Source organism: Podarcis tiliguerta, assembly GCF_965153285.1.
Source record: "Podarcis tiliguerta genome assembly, chromosome: 9".
NCBI classification, from domain to species: Eukaryota; Metazoa; Chordata; class Lepidosauria; order Squamata; family Lacertidae; genus Podarcis; species Podarcis tiliguerta.
The window spans coordinates 36641174-36665720 of record NC_139542.1 but is presented as its reverse complement, the minus strand read 5'-3'; the positions used below and the strand labels follow the sequence as shown (position 1 = coordinate 36665720).

General features: G+C 46.2%; 1 protein-coding gene across 3 annotated transcripts; it reads right to left on the bottom strand.

Annotated features, from left to right (window-relative positions):
* Positions 1-3380: 3380 nt before the first annotated feature.
* Positions 3381-23492, bottom strand: LOC310657437 (uncharacterized protein). Of its 3 annotated transcripts, XR_014501782.1 has the most exons (6): positions 22906-23492; positions 21784-21944; positions 19889-19979; positions 17895-18006; positions 7292-7456; positions 3381-4337 (listed from the first exon to the last, which is right to left on the bottom strand). XR_014501782.1 is itself a non-coding variant. In XM_083398035.1 (5 exons), the coding sequence occupies exons 1-4, from the start codon at positions 23013-23015 to the stop codon at positions 17985-17987; spliced, it is 384 nt and encodes a 127-aa protein (XP_083254161.1). In that variant the 5' UTR covers positions 23016-23492; the 3' UTR covers positions 5761-7456; positions 17895-17984. The 3 variants fall into 3 exon arrangements, 2 of the variants coding, with proteins under 2 accessions (XP_083254161.1, XP_083254162.1); XM_083398035.1 differs by lacking the exon at positions 3381-4337 and having other exon boundaries at positions 5761-7456; XM_083398036.1 differs by lacking the exon at positions 3381-4337 and having other exon boundaries at positions 5761-7456; positions 21784-21861.
* Positions 23493-24547: the final 1055 nt, after the last annotated feature.

Here is a 24547-nt window from a genome sequence, read left to right as displayed (position 1 = left end):
ATCCCGACTGCTGGACTTCAAACATGGCTACTTGGATTGACCCTGGACTGTGTTTCCTGACCTTTGGACTTTGCTTTCGTGGATTGACTCTTGGACTTTGGACTTGGCATACTGACAGGTAGGCCAGGGGTTCAGGACAGGGGGCATCAAAAGCAGCTCTGCCCTCCTCCCACACATTTTGTCTTCCCTGCCTTCTTTCCCTGAGTCCCTGAGTTTGCTTTGTCCTAGGAGCTTCTGCATTGCATGCCCTTAAGGCAAAGAATGATCTTCCATTCTGAAAGATAATAAGTAAAGCCTCTTGTACCTGTTTGCTGCTTTGCAGGGAGAAGGGGGAATGAAAAAGAGGAAAGTGTGTGTGTGCATGTGTATGTATTCTTCTCTTCTATTGAGTGGGAGAGGGGAGACAAGGAATATGAAGTAGCTTTAGGCAGAGCAATGTTTACTCTGATGTGCATGAGACCCATAAAACAGACAAAATGGCCAATTCTTGGACCCTGAACGCTGCTCTTTGTGTGGAAGCTGGTCCTTCCAAACACATCCTCAAGCAGAACATGAGATAATTCATTTTTTGATGCTTCTCAATGAAAAATTACAGGATATAAATATATTACAAAGGGCATGAAACAGCCAGAGTAAAGCACTTCTGAGACCTGTTTGTGTAAACGGAAAAGTGAGTTATGCATATTCCACGTACGCAAGGAAGACTCCTGAACACAGTGGCTTACTTCTGAGTAAAGAGGAGTTGGAATGTGTTGTCAGGACAGATGAACAGCCATAATTTAATATATGTGTGTGATACCTCTTGATAGACTGAGAAGCCTGTGAATGTCCTGGGTTATTGTTTAAGATGATCTGGCTCTGTTTCATGCCCATCCAGTTTCAGTCAGTTGCCAAATCTGGTTCCTCCTGCTTGCAGCAGAATTCCTTGTTGTGGTCCCAATGTTTCAAGGCCTAAATCTGTCTCTGGCTACTGTTAGCTGCCCTGGCAGCCCTGCCCTCCACCCCACCAGCCCCAGTGGACCCCAGCTGCCATGGCTCAAGAGCTTTGTGGAAATTACAGATTTTGATGAACTGGTACTTTTGTTTTTACCTTACTTCTCCCATGATCCATTGTGAGAAAAGAGCATTGCCCGTGTATTCAAAACCTGACAGTACATTTGGTGGTGATGGCTGAAGAAATGCCTGAGGTGCTAATATCTAAGCAGAAGAGAGCCAAGATTTATGACTTCAAAAAGGACTCCTGTCAGGCTGCAGTTCTTGGAGAACTCTAAGCTAACACACACTAAATGCTCTGAGAGGGATGTAAATACAAAACACACTTGCTCATGCATATTTTTCAGTAATGTTAATATAAATGACAAACTCTTATCAAGGGAAAATTGGTACCTTTGTGGTTCCATATAAAGTTTAAGCATTTGTCTGTAAACTGTGCAGATTTCCATAATAACAGTAAATAGATCCCTAACTGTGACAAATACTTTCAAAACATTGCAGCGGTGGACTAATATGCCAGCCTTGCTATGATGGAAGCTTGCTGGGATAGCTTAGAACGTCAGGCTGAGTGTTCCACAGCAAACATCTTTCTGAGAACCTTGAGGGGTCTGGAAGGGGAGCAAAAAAGTAAGACCTGTTTGGAAGCCAAAGTCTACATATCAGTTTCAATTTGTGCACTCTGCATATGACTGAGCTGGATATTCCCCACTGTTTTTACATGAAAGACCAAATCAAAATGGAGTAGCAGTGTATCCTCAGTGAGATAAAGCATGGGGGGGTGAGTCTGCATGATATTTGTGGGTCTCTTCTGAACTTGTGATGCTGTGTATCTGAGGGTAAAATCTATAATGGGAAACCAGCCGTACCTGTTCCCATCTTATGGCAATAGCCTTAGCTGGCCAGTTAAGTACTGTTGCTTACATTACCTATTGCAGTTGGTTGATTCTACAGCCTTTTCTTCCATCACATAAAAGATTCTTCTAAAATGCTTGTCGGGGAGTATTCAATGAAAAGAAAGGTATATGGCAGATTCCTTCCCACCCACCCAAGATCCAAGTTTCTTAATAGCAAGCCTAGGGAAGAATGTTTGTATCTGCATCTCACCCACCCACCTGGAGACTTTTGCATGCATCCCCTCTCTCAAGAAGCAGAAATGAGGACGGGGCAGAAGTAAGTCATTGTGTTCCACGAGGCACCCATGATTCTGCACCAGCCTGACTCGTCTCTGCCTCTTGGCCTCCCTCATCCGCCTCTCCTGCTTCAGCTTCTGCCTCTGATTCTGGGCTTCTTTCAGCCACAGACTCTCCCAGCTCACTAAGTCCTGTTACCTCTTCAGCTGCTGAAGAGCTCCCAGTCTTCCTCTTCTCCCTCTGACCCCTCACCATTGTCCCACTACCACTCCCTGGGTTCTGAGCCTTCTTCCTTTCATGGTTCCCCAGCTGGTTCCTCCCACCCTTCCTCTGTGTCCAACCAGCCCATGACATCTGTGTAAAACAAATAATTCTCCCCCAACCTTCCAGTATACAGGCACCACTCAGAGCAGTGTACAATTTAAAATCACAATACAATTATATAATACAACAATTTTTAAAAGCATTATTGTGAGGATCAAATGACAGAATTATGTGATAAGCAGCTGGGGCTCAGGTCAGAGTCAATGTAGTGTAGTGGTTAGAGTGCCAGGCTAGGACTGGAGGGACCCGACTTCAAATCGCCACTCAGCCATGAAGCTCCTTCGGTGACCTTGGGCCAGTCACAATCTCTTGGCTTTACCTAGCTCACAAGCTGGCTAGCTCACATGTGAGAGAGGGTGGGTGCTCATGGAAAGGAGAGGTTAAATTGGATCATTTGCCAACCGGATGTGTGGCCCAAAATGTTTTGGAACCTCTGTTTTTAAATTTAGGTGAAAAGATAAATAAGGACAGATAAATAAAGTTTTAAAATGTTAAAATTAATAAAAGCATGTAAAGGAATCTGGTATTTGAATTCTTCCCTCCATTAAAAACAAACAAACTATCCACACAGAAAGCCAGCAGATTACAGACAAGGCTAGGCTAGAACTTCTCTTCCCAATTTGCTAGCTTGCAAGTGGAGAGGAGTTCTTTTGATGTGGATTTGGTCATGCTGTTCCCTAGCATTCTGGAATGGTACCACCCTAGGAGGATGTGCTTTTTTGAGAGAGAGCAACCTACACATGACCTTGCATCCCCTGTAGCTTCCTTCTGACCTTCATGACAGACAACCACCATGATATCAAATGATGCTTAAATAAACACAACAAATAACTGGAAGTTGCCACAACCACTTTGCTTCGAGATAAATATGACACATGAAAGCAAGTTTAGTTCAAGTGTTTATGAGCTTTTCTTCTTTAGCATTTAATGTGACTAACTTTTCACATATATGAGCCCTATTGACAATATAATGTAAATGAGCATAAAGCCTTATCAAGTCAAAGGATTTCTTTTTATTTATTTGTTTTGACAAGGTGGCTTCTTATGAATATGAAATAATCCTGGGAGCCATGGCAATTTTTATTACAAAAATGAGATATCAACTGCTCTGTGTAAAACCTGACTACCCGTGTTTAGTGTCTCTCTTCATCCAGCCGATTCCATTTCATCAAAAAGAGCATCAAATGGCTGCGAGTTGCATTTAAGAAGACAGAATTAGAACAGCTGTAGCAAAGACTGCTTTGAGTCAAAGATGTTTTACAGGAAAGCGGTATGAAAGAATCTCTAGAGAAACATATATCTTTGCCCCAGCACTCTCCATTGTTCAAATAGATCTATAATTGTTTTATGAACAAAAGATCAGTTAAATAAGCTACCTTTCCTCCTTTCATCCTTTCTTCAAAATAAAAGCCATCAGATCATAGTAACCTATGTATATTTCTTGTGTATGATACAATACACTGCATAAGAAGTAAGAGATCCTGATGAGGTTTCAGTTTGGCCAGCTTGGCCATGCCTTTGATATTACGCCAGGGGTGGGAAGCCTCAGTCCCAGAGAACAAGTGGGGTGCTCCAGAACACTCTTCCTAGCCCTCAGGACATTCCCTAGACCACACCTCCACTGGTCCTGCTCTGTAGCCTTCTCAAGTACTTTGGCCTGGCTGGAATTGTAATAATGCCTCCTGCTTGCCTCGATGGAAAGGTGTGGGTATAGAAACCTGGAATGTAGTCTTCTGTAGACATTCGAGTCCCATTCGTTGCTCTGCCCAGTTTTTGCCTCTGGGCTCATCCACTTTTGTACCTGGCTCCATTCACAACTGGCCTGGTGACCCTGGAATGTTGCCCATGAGGGAATGCAGTTCTCAGAATTAAAGAAAGGCTTCCCCATTCCTGGAATAAACAATATATTGGAAAGGATTCAGATTTGTGCCCGCTGCACCAAATCAAGTATAGATCTGCAGTATTGTTAAGTAATGCTAATTCTCACCCCTTTGTGCTCCATTACTTTCAGCCAGGGATGCAGAACCTGTGGCCCTCCAGGTATTTATTGGACTACAACTCCCAAAAGCCCCAACGAGCATAGCCAGTGATCAGGGATACTGGGAGGTGTAGTCCAACAATATCTGGAGGGTTGCAGGTTGTGCACCCCTGCTTTTAAATCAAAACACTTAAGTACTAAGCATGCACAAACCATGCCTCATCTAAGGTTACTTGAGATCCTACTTTGGCTCACTTGCATCAATTCACCAAGGTAGTCTTACTTGTGTGAACAACTTACAATATGAGAAGGCAACCAGTGTGTCTCAGGTAAAGCAAAAGTCTATAAAGTTTGCTGTACCTAAGATCATAGATCTTCCAGATCATATAAATACTCCAAATAAATGGTTTATATTGTCATAACAAGTAAAAAGCTTCAACAAGTGAAGAAAATAAGTTGCACTGCTTCGTGTATTTTTATGATATTGGGAGCTGCCCTTATTGGGCTATGAACCCAAATGCAACATAGAGATTTTTTTTAATCATATTGATTATTTGGGCTAGTCTTCCTGTGCATCACAGAAGGAAACCGTGGCTCTAAACAAAGGTCAAAGCAAAGCACTGATTGTTGACAAAATAAACTGAAACTATGTACATTGTATATACCTGTGAATCTGCTTCTTCTCATTTGCTTGCATTCTAACAGCCCTAGCCCACCCTCCTTTTTGTGTCTCAGGGCAGGTTTAGCAGGTCATCTGCTAATAAAAATGAATTTTAAAGCCTTGGCTACCTCCCAGCCAAAGTTAAACACACTCAAGTCCCATTCATTTCAGTGAGCAAGCTAAGCACACATTTATTCTTTACCACAGTAAGTACTTAATTTTTACTGTACTTGACTCTCTTCTTTTCTCTCTGTGCATAACTTCACCTGACACTTGTTAAGATGTTGTGTAACAGACTACCAAAAATTGAGGTCCATGTCAGAAATAGCCTTATTTGTATTTCTCCAGTCCAGGACCCTGGACAGCTCCATATACCCAGTGACAGGGTCCTTCAGAACAAACACACTAGGCTAAAAATCATATCATCAAACTCTCAGAAGTGCAGGGAATTGAAAAATGAACTGAAATATGGACGCAGTTGGAACTGAGGGAAGGCAGTAGCTGAGGTTAAAGGATTTAACCCATCCTGAAGCCCAAGAAGTTTAACAGTCTGGCAGAAAGGCTTGTTAAACCAAAACCAATATTCCAATTCCTTCTTTAATAGGAAATAACTTTTTTTTTCAAGTTTTCACCTTGCAAACATTTTTAAAATAATCACAACTTTATTTGTTCTCAAAAATAGAATCATGCCATTCAGACTTTCTTAAAAGTAATGCCGGAGCTTTTACCATGAAATGTGCAAGATAAACATCAAAACAGAAACTCTTGTTCACCGTGTGTCTTGTTCATGCCATTATTTATTATTTTTACTACTACTACTGTGATGTCATTTTACTCACAAAAGTGACCCAAGGTGACTTACACAGCACAGCATAAACAGTGAAACCAATTACAACACACAAACCAATAAAAACAAAACAAAAAACCCCACATCTATACAAATAAAAGACAGGTCTTACAGAACCTGCCCCACAACTATGTGAAACCCTTCAAATTAAGGAGCAAAAGACCAGGTTAAAAAAAAGGTTTTGCCTGGCACCTAAAAATAGCACCAAGTGCATCTCCCTGGGGAGAGCATTCCACAAACAGGGAGCCACCGCTGTAGAGGCCTGCTCTCATGTTGACCTATTTGCTGGAGCCAGAGTAAATGGAAAGAGAGGAGTGTGTGAAGTGTGAAAACAAATCCTGTGAAGGGCAGTTTCTCAGCAGTATTCTTTTTGACTTGAACCTGAAAGATTCATTCCTAAGCTGTGAAGTAATTTCTCTAGGCCAAGTCTGTTAGCTTTATCTATTTACTCTTAGCCTTGGCTTGGGTTCATATGATTCCTTTGTTGCCCATTAACCAAAGTAGGCTTTGCTTTGGGGTGGTTTTTCTTCTAATTTCAAAATCTATTGCAAAAAAAGGTTTTAAAATTTACACTGGTCTCTGATAGCTATGGCTATCCTAGCACCCTGATGACTAACTTCCTCTCTGTGCATATCTTGTTTTGAGCATAAGAAGCTGCCTTATATTGAGTCAGACCAGTAGCTCCATGTGGCTCACTACAGTGGCTCTCCAAGTTTCAGACAAGAACATTAATCCCAACCTAAAGATACTGGAGATTAAACCAATGACTTTCTGCACACAAAACATACACCCTGCCACTGAGCTATGGCTCCCAAACGTTTACATAGACACTACAGAAGTCTTTGACAGCATTAAAATACTTAAATATGTAATTTGAGGCAGTCAATATGCTCTGAAGCAGATTAACGAAGTACATATATTAGCTACATTGTTTGAATAGGAAACAAATTGCCTGCTACTTGGTTCTCCTTGGGTCACCGAGTATATAATCAATTTCCACTAGCTCTGCACCCAGCTAAAAGTTATTCCACTGTCACCTCAGCTGCCCGCAGTGATTTCCACTACACCATAAACTGACTGTGTCCCAATGAATGGCTATGCTATGAAATCCACAACACCAACCGGAATGACAAAAGGTGTGATCACAATTCTGTCATCTGCATGGAAGCAACAAACCCATCAATGAGCCACTGAAACAATCATGAATTAATTTAACACTTGTAGTGCTTCTTGGGTATCTGTGCAATGTCAACGCAAAACTGTCCACCTGGTGCCTGCTGTAGCATGATACAAAGTTCTCCATCTTGTTGACTATATGTTGTCATTACTCAGATACCTGTCACCTGGCCTATACTTACACCTTCTGAGCACTGAGTAGTGATTATTCTCCCCACTTCACTGCAGTATGAAGAGATGCTCAGAATGGCTCACGGCACATTGACCCAGGTTATCAGCGTTGAACACCCAGATAAAAGACCATGGATGGTTGGTTGTGATGCTCAGCATTTCTTCAGAGAAATAACCTGGGTATTCAGCAAAGAAATGAAAGAAAAGAAATTAATGGGTACACCAGCAACTGAACACTCAAGACACACATTAAAAACTTACTTTAAAGGAGAAATGCATGAAAATACAGTGGGGTTAGATGTATCATTTAAGGGAAAAACAGATTTGAGGAGATACAAACTGTTAGAATCTTTTCAATAGTGTTTTGGTTTCCATTTTATTTGTTAATAACTATACTCAAAAGTTCTTACAAGTGTGGAGCAAAGAATGCATACACAGTAGGCAAGTCATAAAACCTGCCACCTGAGATCAACCGGCCTCTGTGACATCCCCCCAACCACTGGCAGTGGCTGCCCTAGATCTCTGGCAGGGGTCTTTCTCTGCTACTTCAGGTCCTTTGAATTAAGAGATGTGAGAAATTTTAACATTATTAGGAGTGGCGAAGTCAGTGGCTGAGGACACACTTTCAATGCAAAAGGCCCCAGGTTAAAACAGTCAGACTATTTTATGAACTAAGACTGCAATCCTGCAAATTTACCTGGGAATACATCCCATTGAAAACATATATGCCCACTGCCCATTAACTAAAACTTTACCCCAGTAGTGTGGATTGTGGAAAGGCTGAGAGTACTGAAGCAAATATAAATGATATTTTATAGTTAATAAGTCTTGCAATAACATATCCATTTTGACAGATAATTCTGGGGTGTACAGTGAAGTCCTGTGTCGGCCTTCTTGCAAATACAGACTTCAGATTTGCATGAACTCCTTTGGGTTCTTTTTTTATTAGAACCCTCAATCCACTACTTGGAGTCGGGCAAAATTCTGCCTGTGGGGACAGAGCCAGGTGCAAAATGGGAGCACAGGCAGATCCAGTTACGTACAGCCCCCATACACAGCGGTGACTCGCATACACATCTGTGCTACCACAGAAATTCTCAAATCACCTAATTGGGGGTAAGGAGAAGCTTTTAAGTTGTTACAGACGGTTAAACAAGTGGGAGTTGGAAACAATTGCCAATCTACACAATGCCAGTGTCAAGATAGACTGATGCCTTGGGCAATGTTGTCCTTCCCTGTCACTCGCGGACCTCTTCCTTCTTGTCTTTCTTTAGCGTTTGCCACTCTGATGCGGTAAGATTGCCATATTTCAAAAAGTAAAATTCCTGACACCCACTGGGAACAAACACAAATTGTTTTGGTGGGGAAACTCCCCCTAAAATAGTGGCTTTAAGCTTTTAGAGCTGTTTCCACTGCTCTTTCCATCACGTTGCCATACATCCGGGTTTTCCCTGACATTTTGCCGATTCCCCCGATGCCATTTTTACCTCCCCAAAACCAATACATGTCAGGGATTTTCTTGATGTATGGCAAGCCTAGATGGGGTGTGTGGCGCCTCTTCAGGGTCGTCCTCCACCTGACAATGTATATCACTTTGGAAAATTGCACAATAGAACAGGTGGTCATTCTAGAAGAAGGCATTGTTGAGTGGCAAGCCCTGAATTATCTCTGTGCCACTGCTGCTTTGCAGCTGCAAATATTTTAAGGTTTAAGAGTACAGTGGTACCTCAGGTTACAGATGCTTCAGGTTACGCATTTTCGGGTTGTGCAGCGCACCGAACCTGGAAGTACCGGAACGAGTTACTTCCGGGTTTCGGTACTCACTCGTGCGCAGAAGCACTAAATCGCGCTTTGTGCATGCACAGAAGTGCCAAATCATGACCCGCGCATGCACAGGTGCGGCGCTGTAGGTTGTGAATGCTGTGGGTTGCGAACATACCTCCCGCATGGATTACATTCCACTGTAGTCAATGGTTCCAACTTAGAACCTTTTGTCACTGTTAAAACCTCAACCAGTATTCAGTGCAGCAAAGCAACAGTAGCAGAGGAGACGATGGAGATACTTGGCTACTGTGCTCAATGCTCTGTCTCTTCCACCACTCATACAGTGATGGAGAAAGCCGCTCTGGCGCCTGGGTCAGGGCGAGCCACCCATAGGGACGGGGTGCACTGTGGGGCCTCTGGAGTCTGCCTGCCTCCTCTCACTCAGCTGCCCTACAGCTGGGGGGGGGGGAGGCAGCAGGCGGACTGTTTGGGCAGTGCAGAGCCTGCGCACGCGCAAACCACCTAAGTCCATAAATTACCATATAGCATATATTCAACACAAAAACAGCAACAATTTGTTGTTGACAAAGGACAGCTGGACATATAAAGGGCCCCATTACCTTCAGTAGCTTAGAGCCTCATCAAATCATACCTAAATCCAGCCCTGCTATGGGTGCATATGAGCCTTGGGGACCCTTCCTTGGAATTAGGCTTGAAAGAAACATTATTTTGTAGTCAGTAAACTAGGTTGTGGTGTGTGCTTGGATGTGATGTCCGTGCAGGGTGTCCGTGGCAATTTTTCTTGTTCAGAAATGCACCCATGTGAATAAAAAGGTTAGTGTACCTGGGTCCATATGACACAAATCATAAGCAAATTTTATGCAAAGCTATGTCATCTTTTGCAAGTGTATTTGAGGGTCAGATCCATATACAGTATACCAGGCCATGAAAATCCTGTTGGCACGCCTGCCTATGGCTTCTGAAGTTACCTTTAAACTGGGACTAGAGCAGCTGAGTTACTCGCAACAGCTGAAGTTGTTTTGTATTTGATTAATTGCTTTTAACCCAGTTTTGTTGTCTGGTGTACCATAATACGGTGATGCCCTTTCTCTTAGTTTTACCCACTCTTTATCTCTGAGTACTGCTGCACCAAATCAAGTCTCTTCAGTTTTTCTAAGGAGTTCTTTGCAGGTCAGAAGCAGGGCAAAGGGTACTAATGGATGCTCTGTGATTCAAACCTCCTCTCCGCACCCCTCTACTAAATACCAGGGCTTCGATTGTTTTCAGCACAAGTCAAAATGCTGCATGGATAGACACAGCACCCTCCAGTTCAGTTGTGTGAAGTTGCCCTCAGCAACCAGTCTTTAAGAGCTGCCATTTGGGGCACAGGGATTGGGTCTTGGAATATAGGCCTATCAGTGATTAGTATTGGGGTGTAAACCCATCTCTGATGGGTTGAGGCCTCAGTTCTGGGGGAAGGTGGGCTGGAGCAGTGGCAGCTGGTACTGCTGCAAAAAGGGTGGTGCTTCCAGGACTGACCTGTGCATTAGACAGACTGAGGCAGGCACCTCAGGCGGAGGAAGCCAAGGAGCACCTCTGCAGGTGGCAAGAGGGGGACAGCATGCAGATGACACAGACGGCAGCACCTTCCCATTTCTCCTTGCTGCTCTGGGCGCGCCTTTGGCAAGCTCCGCCTCGGGAGCGCGCCTCGCCTGCCTGCTAACAATGGGCCGGCTGCCTCGCTCGCTTGCTCGCGCTCTCCCTCCTGGCTGGCCTGCCTGCCTGCCTCCCTCCCGGCCGGCTGTCCCCCCTCCTCGGCGCCTCGGGCCACTGGCACCGTGTCATTGCCACCACGCGGGCTCCCGGCCTGCCTCGCCTTGACCCAGCCGCTCATCTGTCAGCGCGCTCTCATTCTTGTTATTTACATCTGTCTTTAGCATTCTAATTACTCGCTTTATTACTTTCGCCCGGAGGAATCCCGGAAAAGGCAGCCGCGAAGGAGGCGCCGACCAACAATAAAACGGCGCCCGCGGATTCCCGCTGCCTCCGAGGCCCCGCGCGCCTTGGTGACCTCGAGATGTCCTTAAATGGGGCTTATTCCTGCGGGGGCCTCCCTCTCCCGGGCGCCACACAGCAGAGTCCGGCCTCGGCATGGTAACATAAAAGTATACCGGTGGGGCGCAGTGGGGGTGTGAGAGAGAGAGATTTTATCACACGGTCACCATACAGGATGGATCCAGCCTGGCCGTCTGGTGGAGAGGAGAGACAAAATACAAAAAGAGAAAAGTTCGCTCCTCTTCGTCGTCGGGTCTTTCTGCTCTCCAGCAGATTTGCCTTCGCTCTTCCTTCCAGGAGGAGACAGCGAGCTGCCCGAGCTAATTGTGGTGATTTCATCTGTCAGGTGCATCAACGTGCCAAGAGGTAGAGAGGGAACGGGGAGCGCGGATCGATTTCCTCCGACCGCTTTACGACGCCATCAGTCTCCCATTTTAAAACGGGGGGGGGGGGTGCGGAGATTAAATTTCTTTGGATTGGGAGCTGTTGGATACAAAGCTGCCGCGGGTTCGGTCTAGGAATACAGGGGGGGGGCGACAAATTTCGGGCAATAGGATCGGGACGCCGAGAGCGTTCACGTCGAAGGGATTGGAGAGAATCCTAACTGCTCGCTTTCTTGGTGAGATTTGGCCCCCACGTGCTTTGCTTTGTACACCACCTTGTGACATTTCGCTTGGCCTAACAAAGGTATTGCCCTGAGACTGAATTTTTAAATGTACCCTTTCCGATTAATCCCTTTTCGATTAATCTGTCGAAAGCAAGACATCCTTTTTAAGAAGACCTGTAATCCTTTGATTTCCTCTTCAGATCCACAATGTCTCCCATTCCTTCTCTTCTACGCAGATCTTGGACCTTCATCTCCTTCCTCCCCGCCCCACTCGTTTTTCCTTGCCTCATCTCTACCCTTCCCAGCCCCTGAACTGAAGGAAGGGCTGGCGTGGTTAATGGCGAGCCACGGAGGGGGCCCCGGAGGCTGTATGCAGATTTCCCTTATTTATCTGAGCTAGTGAAATGCTTGTTGCACTCAGCGACAATTTAATGCCGGGGCTAATGGGCTTCCCTTTATTATCTTTCACTAACATAATATCCTGCAGGAAAAAAAAGATGACAGAACGTATGGATTTTTAGATAAATAACAGGGGTAATTTATTGCCCTTGATGCTCTTCTGATGGAATGGTTGATAGATAATGTAATAATATGTACATAATTAAGAGGGCTTACTGTACCTCCGTCAAATTAGGTTCAGCTGCGCTGGAGATGGGCTTTCCCCCACCCGCTACAAGCAGCCACAAGAAACTCCGGGTGAATTCATGGTGGTGAATCCTCCCTTCTTGCTCACTTGGGAAGACCCTAAGGCGGAGGAGGCAGATCCCTGGAGATTTCCAAAGGCGATGATTCGCTCTTTTACCGGCGGGGGGCGGGGCGGTGGTCGCGAGACAAGGGTTCAGGAGTGCCTGCCCTACTGTGCTGCTTCCTTGTCCCTGCTGCCTGCCTCCACTTCCTCTGTCGTTTCCCCTGCGCAGAATTTTAGTTTTTCATTTTAGTTTTAGACTCCTTGGGGCACTGTCACTTTGTGTCCACAAGGGCGGCGCTATATACATAACTAATCTTGGTACAATCATAGACCCGGATTAAAATCGCCACTTTCCACACCGAGACACCTACACAAAAACTCGTGCCTACTTTAGTCCACGTTCTTTAAGTCTGGAATATGTACCCATTGTTGGCTACTGAAGAACAGCGACACCCGGGAAGGGGATTCAACCTTTAACCACGCTGAAAATGAATAAGGAAGGACAGTGCCCAAAAGATTAAAATGAAGGGGTAACTAATGAATGCAGACTCTTGTTATCCTGAGTGAGCTTTTTTTAGGTTTTAAAGACATTTTCACTAGAGGAATCGGTTGAGACATCTCTCTCTAACACACACACACGGAGCAAGGGAGAAGCTTCTACAAGGGGCACAGAAGGAGCGCAGGCTGCGCAGTCAATGAGGACTAGTATATTACGCAGCACCTTTTTTTGGAGCGTCTCAGCTCCTCATCGTTGGTCCGGTTAGTCGTGCAAACAGTGCAGGCCCAGGACCTCTCCTGCTGCGCAGCTTTCAGAGTCGGAGGCTCGGGAGTTTTCCTTCTCTCTCTATTTTTCTTCCCGCAATCCTCTCGCCTCCTTTGTAACCAAGTCAGCCTCGCTCTCCCCCCGCGCGCCCCCTTGTTCTTGTAGGTTGTCCATTCAAGGCATGGCGCACTTGCTCTTCCAAACTCATCTAAATTACATCAATAACAGAGCGCACTCTTTAATGAGCTCTCAACTTTAAAGACTTGAAGGATATTAACAAGCCGCTTGACAAATGGTGCTTAGAAGCACATTAAAGACGCAGCTAATGGAGCGCATAATGACGGCTAATTTTCGATCAGATATAAATTAGAGCCCCAACAGTTATTTGCCTTAAGGACTTTATGTAAATGATCCTGTTCTGTATAAACTGGAAAGCCAAGAGAGCCCTGCCTGTTGGCAATCCTTGTGGAGATGATTAATAGAGCCGCAACCGAACTGGGCAGACAACGCGTGGCATTTCCAGCTAAAAGTCACGCGGGGGGTGGAGCAGTAAATATTGTGCCGGGCGACGCGGAGACAATGAGGGCGGCCGGAGGCCGAGCAGCCGCGACAGATGGGAGGACAGGGAGCTGCTCCACGGGAGGGGAGGGAAACACCCCGGCAGCCACGGGGGCTCCAGCGCTGCCCCTTCTGGCCTCCAGCCCCACTCACAGCCTCCCATCGTGCACATCCCTACACCCATCGGACGGGCTGGCTGGCTGGCTAGCTTCCCTCCTTCCCTTCAGAGCCACTTCACTGCCTGGGAAAGTTGAGGCTTCAATCCAGACCCTCCCGTGGCCATGGTGGTGGGCAAGTCATCAACTCTCTTAAACACTGCAGCAGGTTTGTGGTGAGCAAAACACCCTTTGGTAGGCCGGGAAGCGCAGAAAACGAAAGGACGTGTATGCTGGAAAATGGTCTTCTCTTCTGCCGCTGATACAGCTCTTATTCCCTTAGCACCAACAATGTAGTGGCTGATCATCTCTGGTTTCTTTCCAATGGCTTCATGTGAAAAGAAAGGAGATTCCAACTTCACATCAGGAAGAACTTTCTGACAGTAAGAGCTGTTGGACAATGGAAAGAGACTCCCAGGAGAAGTGGTTCACTCTTCTTCCTTGGAGAAGCAGAGATTGGGGTGGTCACCTGTCATGGATGTTTAAGTTGAGATTCTGGCATTGCAGGGCATTGAACTAGATGACCCTCTGCAATCTTAAGATTCTATGATTCTGGGTGGAGAGAGCTTCAAAGCACCCAAGTTGCACCCAAAGGAATTCAGAGACTGTCCCCTACCTCACTTTCTACTTTTTAAAGACACTTGGAAGTTGTCCCAATTTCTAGAGGGTGAGATGGCCCTGTTGCCTGTCCTGCATCAAGAGCCACAGAGAGTCTCGTAGCACCTTAAAGACTAACATATTTATTATGGGAACAGCTTTCCTGGAACAGAATCCTAACAGCTTATGCCATGACACATTTGTTAGTATTTAAAGTGTTGCAAGGCTTTGTTGTTGAATTCTTCTGAAAGCATGGTGCCTGTATTCTTGATGTTCCTCACACAGCCTCACAGCAAGTTCACCACCACAACCAAAGGTTGTGAATATATCAAGGTTTAAAAGAGAAAATCTACATATGCATGAGCCTGGATAGCTCAGTTGGTTAGACCATGGTGCTGATAACGCCAAGGTTGCAGGTTCGATCCCTGTATGGACCAGCTGCATATTCCTGCATTGCAGGGGGTTGGACTAGATGATCCTCAGGGTCCCTTCCAACTCTACAGTGCTATGCTATGTGCTATAATTCTACCTATCCGTTTGGAGTCAGTACTCATGTGATATGCACACTCCTACCCTCCATTCTGCAAAGATGTCCGATTCTTACCCACTGCAGTACCTCACCTACCAGAACAGATGCCATCGTACCAGCAACACATCTAATCCCAATCCTCTGGGCTTTCTTTAACTAGCTCCATGCCGTGCAAAGGTCATATGGACTCACTGAGGAGGCACACAGAGTTGCTGGGCCTCCTCTCAGCTGACTGTGAATGGCTTATCTGGGAAAGAAAGCTGCCTGCTTGCTCTCTTGACTCCCTTCCTACCAGGTCCATAGTTCAAAGGATGAGTCCTGGGGATCCACACATCTCTGGAAATCTCTTTGTTCCCTATTGAAGTCAGGTGTGTTAGAGAACCCCTCCTCCAATTGTCTATCCTAACTTGTTTGTTCCCTTAGGCTGAATGAATTATTTCCTGAAACTTTTGTGTTTTCTAGACCAGGAGTTCTGTGGCCCTCCAAATGCTGCTGGACTCCTATCAGCCCCAGCCAGCATGATCAGTGGTCAGAGATTATGGACAGATTCTTTATCCCTGTTCTATATGATTGAATATTTATATCTTACTTTAAATAGGAAATGTGTTTTGTTGAGAAATAAAAGAGAAACACGTTTTAAGAAAATAGATTTGTAACACTCAAGTGTTTAATAACAGGTCTTCTGAAAAAAGAGTTCATCCCTTGTCACAGAGTACTGACCCTCTCCCTACCAGTTTTCTTTATATAAAGCCCTTGTCATTTCCTGTCTGCCCCGGGGTTGTAACTCATCCAGTCTGTAGTTATTGGTAGGAAGCATGTGCTTGTATATTATTAAAGGGGGAGGGGGAGTCGTGACTTAAAAAAATAATATGTGGACTTTCTTTCTTTAGCATTCCTAACTTACCTAGCCTATCCCCTTACGGTTCCTAGGAAGAAGGTTGTCGGTCTAACTATTCTCATACTTCTGTCCTGTTTCTATATAGAGGGCAAACGGCTCAAGTAGAGGTGGCACCTGATTCCTGAGCCTTTGTATCTGCTGGTAAGGTCGGGCGCCCCCTGTAGGCCAGTCAGTCTCTGCCGGCTTCTTGTTCCTTAGCCGCACGTGTCCAGGCAGCAAATATACGTGACAGGAAAGATGTACACAGTGAAGTACAGAAGGGGAAAGGTGTCCTGCGAAGTAGCTATTGGGCTGTAACAATGAGCTGGAATCCTGAGTTCGTGCAGGACCGGATCATCCTTCAGGGAGATCACCTCTGATCCTCAGGAAATGCTCTGATGTGCAGCCTCGGCTTATTTCTCCCGTACTGATTCCAGTTAAGAAATTGAGCAAGCCGGCCACGTTCCTAACAGAGGTCGCGAGGAGTGATGTCCTCTTTTCTCCCCCACCCCCGCTGCAGTTCGTACGAGGCCTTTGAGGAAGTATCCACCCACGCGCAGAGTTCCTGCCCCCTTCTGAACTTCTTTGTGCAAGACCAGCAGCTCTGCCAGCCTTGGAAGGCCCTGCTTGACGCCTTGGATTTTGCCAACCTACCTGCTGCTGGAGTCCTTCCTTGGGAGCAGGGGGGGGGCATGTGTGGCTCTACAGCTCTCCATTCCCTACTCTTCCTACTAGAAAAGATCTAGAAAACTGGATGGACCAACTTCCGGGTGGCAGGCCACTGGTTTCGAGAGTTGTGGTGGGATGGGGGCGGGAGGGATGACGAGAAACACTGCCCCGGTGGCCTCCCTTCCCGTCGTTGACCCTTCACTCCTGTGCGATGCAAGCACTCAACGCAGAAGCCGGTAGATCTCTGTGGGAGGATTTCCCTGGATCCCGCGTGCAGACAGAGGAGAAGCATGGGAGGTAACTTTTCTGGAATCTTGGGACACCGGAAGCCACGCCCTCAAGCTCTTCCAAGGACTTGCGTCTGCAGGAGGTTCTTGTCCACATTCCCAAGGGACGAAAAAATCTCCAGAGTTATTGTCAGGAAAAAGTGTCTGGTGCGAACTGCAACCTGCTCTTTATACAGGCTTGGAGAGCAGGCGACAGCTGTGACCTTAGAGTTTGGTTCACGCCACCGGTGAATTGCTTCCAGCTGGAAGCCTTTCCTTGGAACCTGATCTCTAATTCCAGAAGTTTAAGATTTCGCCTGTGGTTTCTCGGTGGGGAGACAAAGGCACTCTGCGCCTTTTCAGTACTATTCTCTTTTAAGTCCCATTCAGCAAATTCTAGAGCTGATCGGTTCGGTTCTGGCGATCATTGCTATTTTCTTGGAGTTGCACCGATCAGTTAGAGACGACTGCAAGAATGGGGAACCTGTGGCCGCTAGATATTTCTGGACTACAACTCCCATCATCCCTTGCTATTGGCCATGACGACTGGGACTGATGGCGGTTGTAGTCCAGCAACACTTGAAGGGCAACACGTTGGCTCTCGCTGGGCATCTGGCAAATCTGAGCCTTGCTATACTTAGGAGATGGAACTGACAAAAAAAAAAACATTTATGGTAGGAAAGAACTAAAGGCCGGTTAGCTTTGGCTCCAATGTGTTCAAGATGTTGCTGAAGATTAATCCATTTTTCCTGAAGATGGAAGAGGGGCTGGATTTTGCAAAGCTTTCATAGAGTTTGCCTCCGATCAATTACCTCTTTTAAACCCCCGAAACAGAAAAGCAAGCATCTGCCACCTTCTCAGAATACACTCTGCTTTTGGAACATTATAAAGCACAGTCAGAAGGCGGTAATTAAGATCCCTTGCTAATTATAATAATAAATCCCTAATCATCATCATCATTATTAATAATAATAATAAATACAACGCTGCTCTCTCTCTCTCAATTAGACAGTTCTCTCCGCCTGCCACTTCTTTTAAGTTAACAGGGATGCGCTAATGAGTCGAGAGATGCTGTCGCCAACTTACCCTCTTCCGGAGGGCATGCACGCTTCCTCTCGCTAGATGAATGAAATGGGGCTCCGTTACCTCGCGACTCTCCTCCATGCGGTATTGCTCTCAAATATTAGCGATGCAGCGCCTGCAGGAACGAGGAGCACACCGGGAAGTCAGTGGAATTATGCACATCCAAAGACGCACGTCCTCCGCGCGGGGCGAGGTCTAAGCAATGGATTAATTAAGAGCTGCTTGAACACAAATGTTTGAGATTGCTGCAGAGAAAGACGCTCATCCGCTCTGGATAGTGCAACAAGTCTGAATTGCATAGAGGAGAGTAGGACGACGGTCTCCAAACTAGTGGTGCGGACTGGCTTTCTTTATTCCATTGGAAACAATGGGCAAAAAGTTCGCGAGGAGACACTACGCTTTGGGCGAAGGGCCGTAGCTCAGGGGGAAGAGCTACTGTTTCAATCCTGGGCATCTCCCAGCAGGCCTGAGAGAGACCCCCCTTCCCTGAAACCGAGGAATAACTGCTGCCAGTCAGTGTAGGACTGAGTTAGATTGACGGGTGGTCGGACTCAGTTTAAGGCAGCTTCCCTCCCTAGGTCCCTTAGGATGAGTTCTAGCTAAAGTCAAAGAGTGCAAACTTACTTGCGCTGTGTCCTCAGTGCGCCCTACTTCCAAGCCGGAATACTTTGGACTCCCTGCTATTTTCACCGAGAGTGTTAAGCCAGCTTCCATTTAAACCAAAGGGTTTTAATAGTGCTCAGCCGTGGCTTCTAGATCCTCCCTAATTCTATTTAAAACCAAAACTAGTCGTCCGCGTGATGTTTCTTCCTGACAAATTTCCACGTGTGTTCCTTTCCTTCTAACTATAATGCACAGAGTCCGCGTTCAGTTCCTTGTTGAAAAGGCCACCAAACACTCATTCCACATGAGCTCCCATTTACATTATAATAAGTGGAATACGTTCCCTCTAGCTTTGCAGGAGCTCAAGGGGCTGATGGTATATAGACGTTATCGAAGATGGAGCTGAAATAGAAATAAAGGTTAGCGGAAGGGAGAGGTAAATGTTTAGCCAGTGCAACTTGCCTCTTGTTCGTGCCTTCTCGCTCAGTGACGGATCCTTCACTGCAGGCTAGAATTTCTGTTTATTTAGAAATACCCCTACCAGTTGAGCAGGATCGCGGCTTTCAGATTTTTGTAAAGGATTAACCACTTTATAAATGCTTTTTTTAAAAAAAATCTGGGCTCCTTCGGGAGGAAGGGTGGGAAATAAACTCATATAATCCTCCCCACACCTTTAGGCAGCAGTCCCATGGCCATTTACCCTATTGAACTGAATCCTGTTTACTACCGAGTAGACGCGTTAATAATTTGAAACAAAGCGCTTAACTTTTGCTGGATGGGTTCCTTCTGTTGGGACCTGCGCTTTTGCCTTTATTAGAGCCTGGGGGGGGGGCGGAGAGGGGCGTTTGCCTTGTTATCCTCTGTCTGAAACGAAACACTGAACAACTCCCCCACCCGGTGGTAATTCTAACTGATGATCGATTCCTCCTGGTCAAGGCAACCCCAGAGGAGGGGGCTCTGAAATGTGTGCTCCGAATCTACTCTGCTTATAGATCCGCGATTCTATTTGGCCTTGTCTGTTGCCTGCCTCGTGAGGTTTTGTGAAGCCGGAATGAACCAGAGGTGGGGAAATGCCCTCATTTCTAAGCACACTATTTAGCTTGTTGCACTGAGACAGGCGTGAGGAACCTGTAGCCATCCAGATGTTGCTGAACGGCGATTCCCTTCATCCCTGGCCTTGCATGCTAGAGCTGAGGAGAGTTGTAGTTCTAACATCCGGAGGGCCAAAGGTTCCCCTACCTGCACTGTTTCTGTGACAGTTTTCCGCCGCTGAATATCTCCTCTGAGGCATGAATCAGACCCGTGGGAACATGGAGTTGGGAGGAACCAGACACTCAAGCCCAGCGTTCATTCAAATCAGTCATTTCCCACTAGCGCAGACGATGTGAACTTACCGCAGGTTCCGAGAAGTACAGTGAGGAGCAGCTTCAGGGCACCCATGTGCTTCCAAAGAAGATAGCTCCAGCAAGTCAGCCAAGCCACAAGCTGCAAGGGGAGGCAAAAGGAGATCAAAACCCAGAATAGCGCCCCCTTGCTTTGTGCACATCCTCAATATACTCTTCACTTTCCCTCATTTCCCAGGGGTAGCGAAGGTCCAATAATATCTGTGCTAAAGAGGGAAGCAAGATCGGAGCTCAGAGAATTGATTTTTACAGCCTACCCTGGCTGCCTTAGAGGACCCCAGGTCACTAAGTTGAAAGGAACCCGAGACAGATATGCTTATGTGGGATCCCGAGCCCAGCAGGCCTCCCTTCACCGCCGGGCGAAGATCTTCAGGATTGCAATTTGCTGTTAAGGTCAAAAGAAATTCATCCTCCTCCGTCGTTTTGGTCAACATAATGACCTGTTTTTACAGAAGGTTGCTGTCTTAGTTAAGCATCAAATAGTGCAATTCATGATATGACGCAGGCGTTGAAATGAACAACCACTATCCTTTTTAAAGGTGAATAAGGGACTCGGGTGCCAATTATTTGACCCTGCTTCCTGTAGGGGTGCGGTGCTCTGTTAAGGAGCTGCTTAAAGATCTCTGCGATGGGTAATTATTCCCAAGTAACTTATTGGTATGGCATATTTAAGTCTTACCAAAAAAAGTGCAAGGGGGGCAATCAAAGGGGGACGACGTGTCCCTCCCCAAAAAATGGGATGCTCTCATTTATTGAGCTTTAGTCAACAGGCAATAGCTTCACTGCTAAATTTGCTGTTTTGCTTGCCTTCTATCTGAGACATTTCTGTAGCATAGAAGGAAAACAGATAAAGTTCGCCAGGGTGCCCTTAACCTCAAAACATTTACTTCTGAAGTAAGCCTACTGACTTAAATTGACTCTCTCCTGAGTAAGGAATTAGAAAGTTGCCCTTTAATACAGTCTTTCATCTTTCTTTCACCTTTCTGCAGCCTTTCACTTGACCTGAGTAGTGCTCACTTTAACATGGAGAACAGAAAAGGAACCGTCTCTTAAATAACGTGTGGGGTTTTTTTGTTTTGTAAGAGGACAAGATTTCATTAAAACGGGGGTTTGGTGGAGGCCTGGGTTGTTTTCATCAAGGCCCTTACCTTCCCCTCTCCGGTAAGTCTAGCAAATGGCAGTGAGAGGGACTCGCTCTCACGTTAATTGATACACAAGGTGTTGCGCGCTGTCACAAACAAACAAACACACACATCCACAGACACGAATATCATAGCGGCCCGAGTCTGTACTGCTAGGGCAACTAATATACTTGAAGCAGAACCGAGCTACAAACCCCACATGGTATTATGTCAGCCGTTGTGGGGGGAGGGGTGACAATGGTCGTGCTGAACAGTATTTATTTTGAAGGGAGAGGGAGCTAAGAGGCTCTGCCCCGAAGGGTTCGCAAGCTTTGAATGAATGAGTGACCAGTGATCTCTGTCTTATTAATGCCCAAGGCCCGGTTCCTTTTCTCATTAAAGTGGATGGCGCTGTCCCCGGCTGCGGTTCTGCATCGGTTCTTCTCAGCTACGCCTCCGCCGTTTTGCTCCCGCCTGGGGCTCATTGGTTTAATTTAAAGCCAAGCCTCTGTCGGGCAGGAATATATGCAGCAGGGCGGGATTAACTTGCTGCATTAGGGGAAGATCCGAGACAATGTCCAACCAAAGTTTAAGAAACAGAGAGCAACTAAGCGTTTGGGGGTGCAAATCCTACAGGGTTCTTTCAAACGCACACACACACAGAGACAGTTCTTTTCCATTTGACTTTGGAGTGTGTCGTTTGGGAAAAGGAACGGAGTGTTACCTTCTCTTCAGCCAGCGCTCAGAAGTTGCCCATGAACTTACCAGACAGTTGTCTTTTCGATGTCACCGTGTAGTCAAGTCCTCTCTCCAGGACTATTTTGTTGGTTTCACATCCGTATGCTACACGACGGTAAAACCAGAAAGCTGCAGTTAAATTACTCACAGTGAATAATCTCACAGGGCTCTGAAGCTTGGATAGGTGTCTGTTAACCAAGAAGAAGAGATTATCACAGCACATTCGAAAATGTCGTGTTTCAATAGACCTCGCAGCAACAAGGGAAAGTCTAGAACAGAGCCTAAATGGTGGGGTGCGGCTGAAGTGTCGGACTGGAGACCCAAGTTCAAAAACCCCTCTCTTAGCCATGAAGTCATTGAGCGACCTTGGGCCACTACTTTCCAGTCCAACCTACTTCACAGGGTTGTTGTGAGGAAATGCGGGGGGGGGGGCACTTTCGCCGCCTTGACTTCCCTTAAAGGAAAGGCGGAATATGAGAACAGTAAATGATACCATGCAGACCACGTTTAATTCCGGAAGCATGTTGACAAATTTGGACCTAAAACTGACCGTTCTCAACCCCGACTGGGAAGTAAGGAAGGGGCCAGGGCGCAAATTAAGTCATGCTTTTTCTCGCCCAAGAATATGCAAGTTTCATGTCCTTTAAAAAAAAAAGCATAATATATGTATTGAGCTCTCCAGGGCATTTCCTTGGAAGGGAAATGGCGAGGCCAACTTAGAATTCAAATGGCCGCGATTATTAAGAGGCAATGGGCTTAAAACAGCCCTTAATTCTGAGTGACTGATTTGGGAACTTAAGGGCCGGGGTCTCTTGTGGAGAGGCATTTGTTGGAAAGAGGACGGCGAAGGCGGCGAGACAGTTAGCTAAGCTGTACAGGCTTTGGGTCTGCCTTCAACCCAGTTCTGGGGCTGCGGTTCTCCCAGCGGTGGGGACTTTGCTGTTGGGAGGGGGGGCGGTTTGCTGTGATTAATGTTCAGCAGCAGAGCAAAGCGTCCCTTCCTTCCTTCTTTCCTTCTCCCTCCAGCCCACCCGCCTCTCAGCGCACCAGCTACAGGCCAGGCCGCTGCCTCGCCTCCCTCGCTCGCTCTACCTGCGCGAACAGGCGTCTCGTCAAAGGAACACAAACAGAACTGACAATCTTACTCACCCAAAGCTTTGGGAGCGTTTGAAAGCGAGATTACACCGCAAGGAGAGAGGTTGCCTTTGCTCTTGCCATCCCCAGCCTTCATCGATTTGTTCCTGAAAAACCCTGCGCATTCTTAGAACAGCCGCAACCGATTAATATTGCATTAACCCCATTTAGAAAAAGAGAGCGAGAAAATCCAAAAGCACCAGAATCCCGTTCCCTATCAAAGCCATGTATTATTAACGCACGTGTAATTGGAGAAGCGAGGTAGGTGTGTGTGTGTGTGTGTGTGTGTGTGAGAGAGAGAGAGAGAGAGAGAGAGAGTGTGTTACTGGACAAAAAAGGGAAACACGATTGGTGACAGGACTCTAGCAAGGGGAAAGAAGCCGAAAAAGCGTCTAATGTTTCATTTCAGGTCTGTGGTTTTTCTAATTCGAGATTAAAAGCAGTCACGTCTTTGAAACCAGACATTGGGTGTAAATGTACAGTTAAAATATTCCATGCCAGAGTCCCCAGACGAGGCTCCCTCCAGTCCCAGGCTTCATTAAATTTTAATTATCATCCCAGGCTCCAGCAAGGAAAGGGGAGGAAGACTGTCCACCTAATTACAACTGATAAAAAGCCTCAGATTTTCCTCCTTTAAAACATGCTCTTCCCATCCCCAGCGCGCGCGTGTGTGTGTGTGCACTAAAACATTAGACGTAGAGAAAGGAACGGAGGTGATCACCTAGTAGTGCGGACTGTAGATTTGCTCGTTACAAAAATACACTTACGCTTTAAGGGGGGGCGGGGGTCGTGTTGAATAAGGTGATGGTGGGGAATCCTGACATTAGCTCTGGGCGAGATTTGGCGAAAGATCCACAGAAGAGGCGACACTGCTCCCTCATTAGGTTCTCGCAGTTACGAGATGAAGGCTTTTATTGTCTTCAAAACAAAGCGCACGCTGCTTCCCTGAGCGCTCTCAGTTCCAAGAGCCCTTCCCTTTTTTTGCAGTATGAAAGGAGGGAGGACGCTCCTTCGCCCTCGATCTTGGCGCCCCGGTTTCATCTGCCTTTAATAGGCGATTAAAGGCGTGACCGTAGGATACTTTCGGCTTCCAGGCCTAGCTCACATATAATATAGATATAAAAATATAGGACTGGTTGATGTTTCCAGATTGCTTTTTTTTAAAAAAGAGGCAATCTTTCTCTTCCTGTCTCTGTCTCTCTGCGTTTTGACTTTCTAAGCAGCTTCCTATTATCGCCACTTAATTTTATTTCCATTCTCTGCAAGTTAAATAGCGAGGCCGGGCCTCGCAGGGGAGCTGCCACGCGCCTGCAGACTAGGGATGTCAAGCAAAGCCTCGCTGCGCGAAGTTAATTTCAATTCCCGAGGAGAGTTTCACATTCCAGCTCACTGTGACCCGCAGTAATTAGCTGAGATAACGAATGATTACTTACTTATTCCTTGTAATTATCTGGATTTAATAATTCGCCGTGTAATTTATTAATAGCCTTTAAGTGAATGGCTCATTTAAGAGGGCCAAGAGGAAGTGCAAAGACTTCGTCTCGCCTTGCGCAGGTCTCTGGACAAACCCCCCTCCTCTACAGTCCTTAGGCATTGGGGCTCGTGCTTTTTCGGGGCTTGTCCTGTCTTCAGAGCTATACAGTATAGTCGCCATTCT

Coding starts and splice junctions, on each gene's coding strand:
- LOC310657437 (XM_083398035.1), bottom strand. CDS start 23,015: ATGCGCAGGGTTTTTCAGGAACAAATCGATGAAGGCTGGGGATGGCAA. Junction 21,945..22,905: donor AAACGCTCCCAAAGCTTTGG/GTGAGTAAGATT, acceptor CTTGGTTAACAG/ACACCTATCCAAGCTTCAGA. Junction 18,007..19,888: donor TGTACTTCTCGGAACCTGCG/GTAAGTTCACAT, acceptor TCGTTCCTGCAG/GCGCTGCATCGCTAATATTT.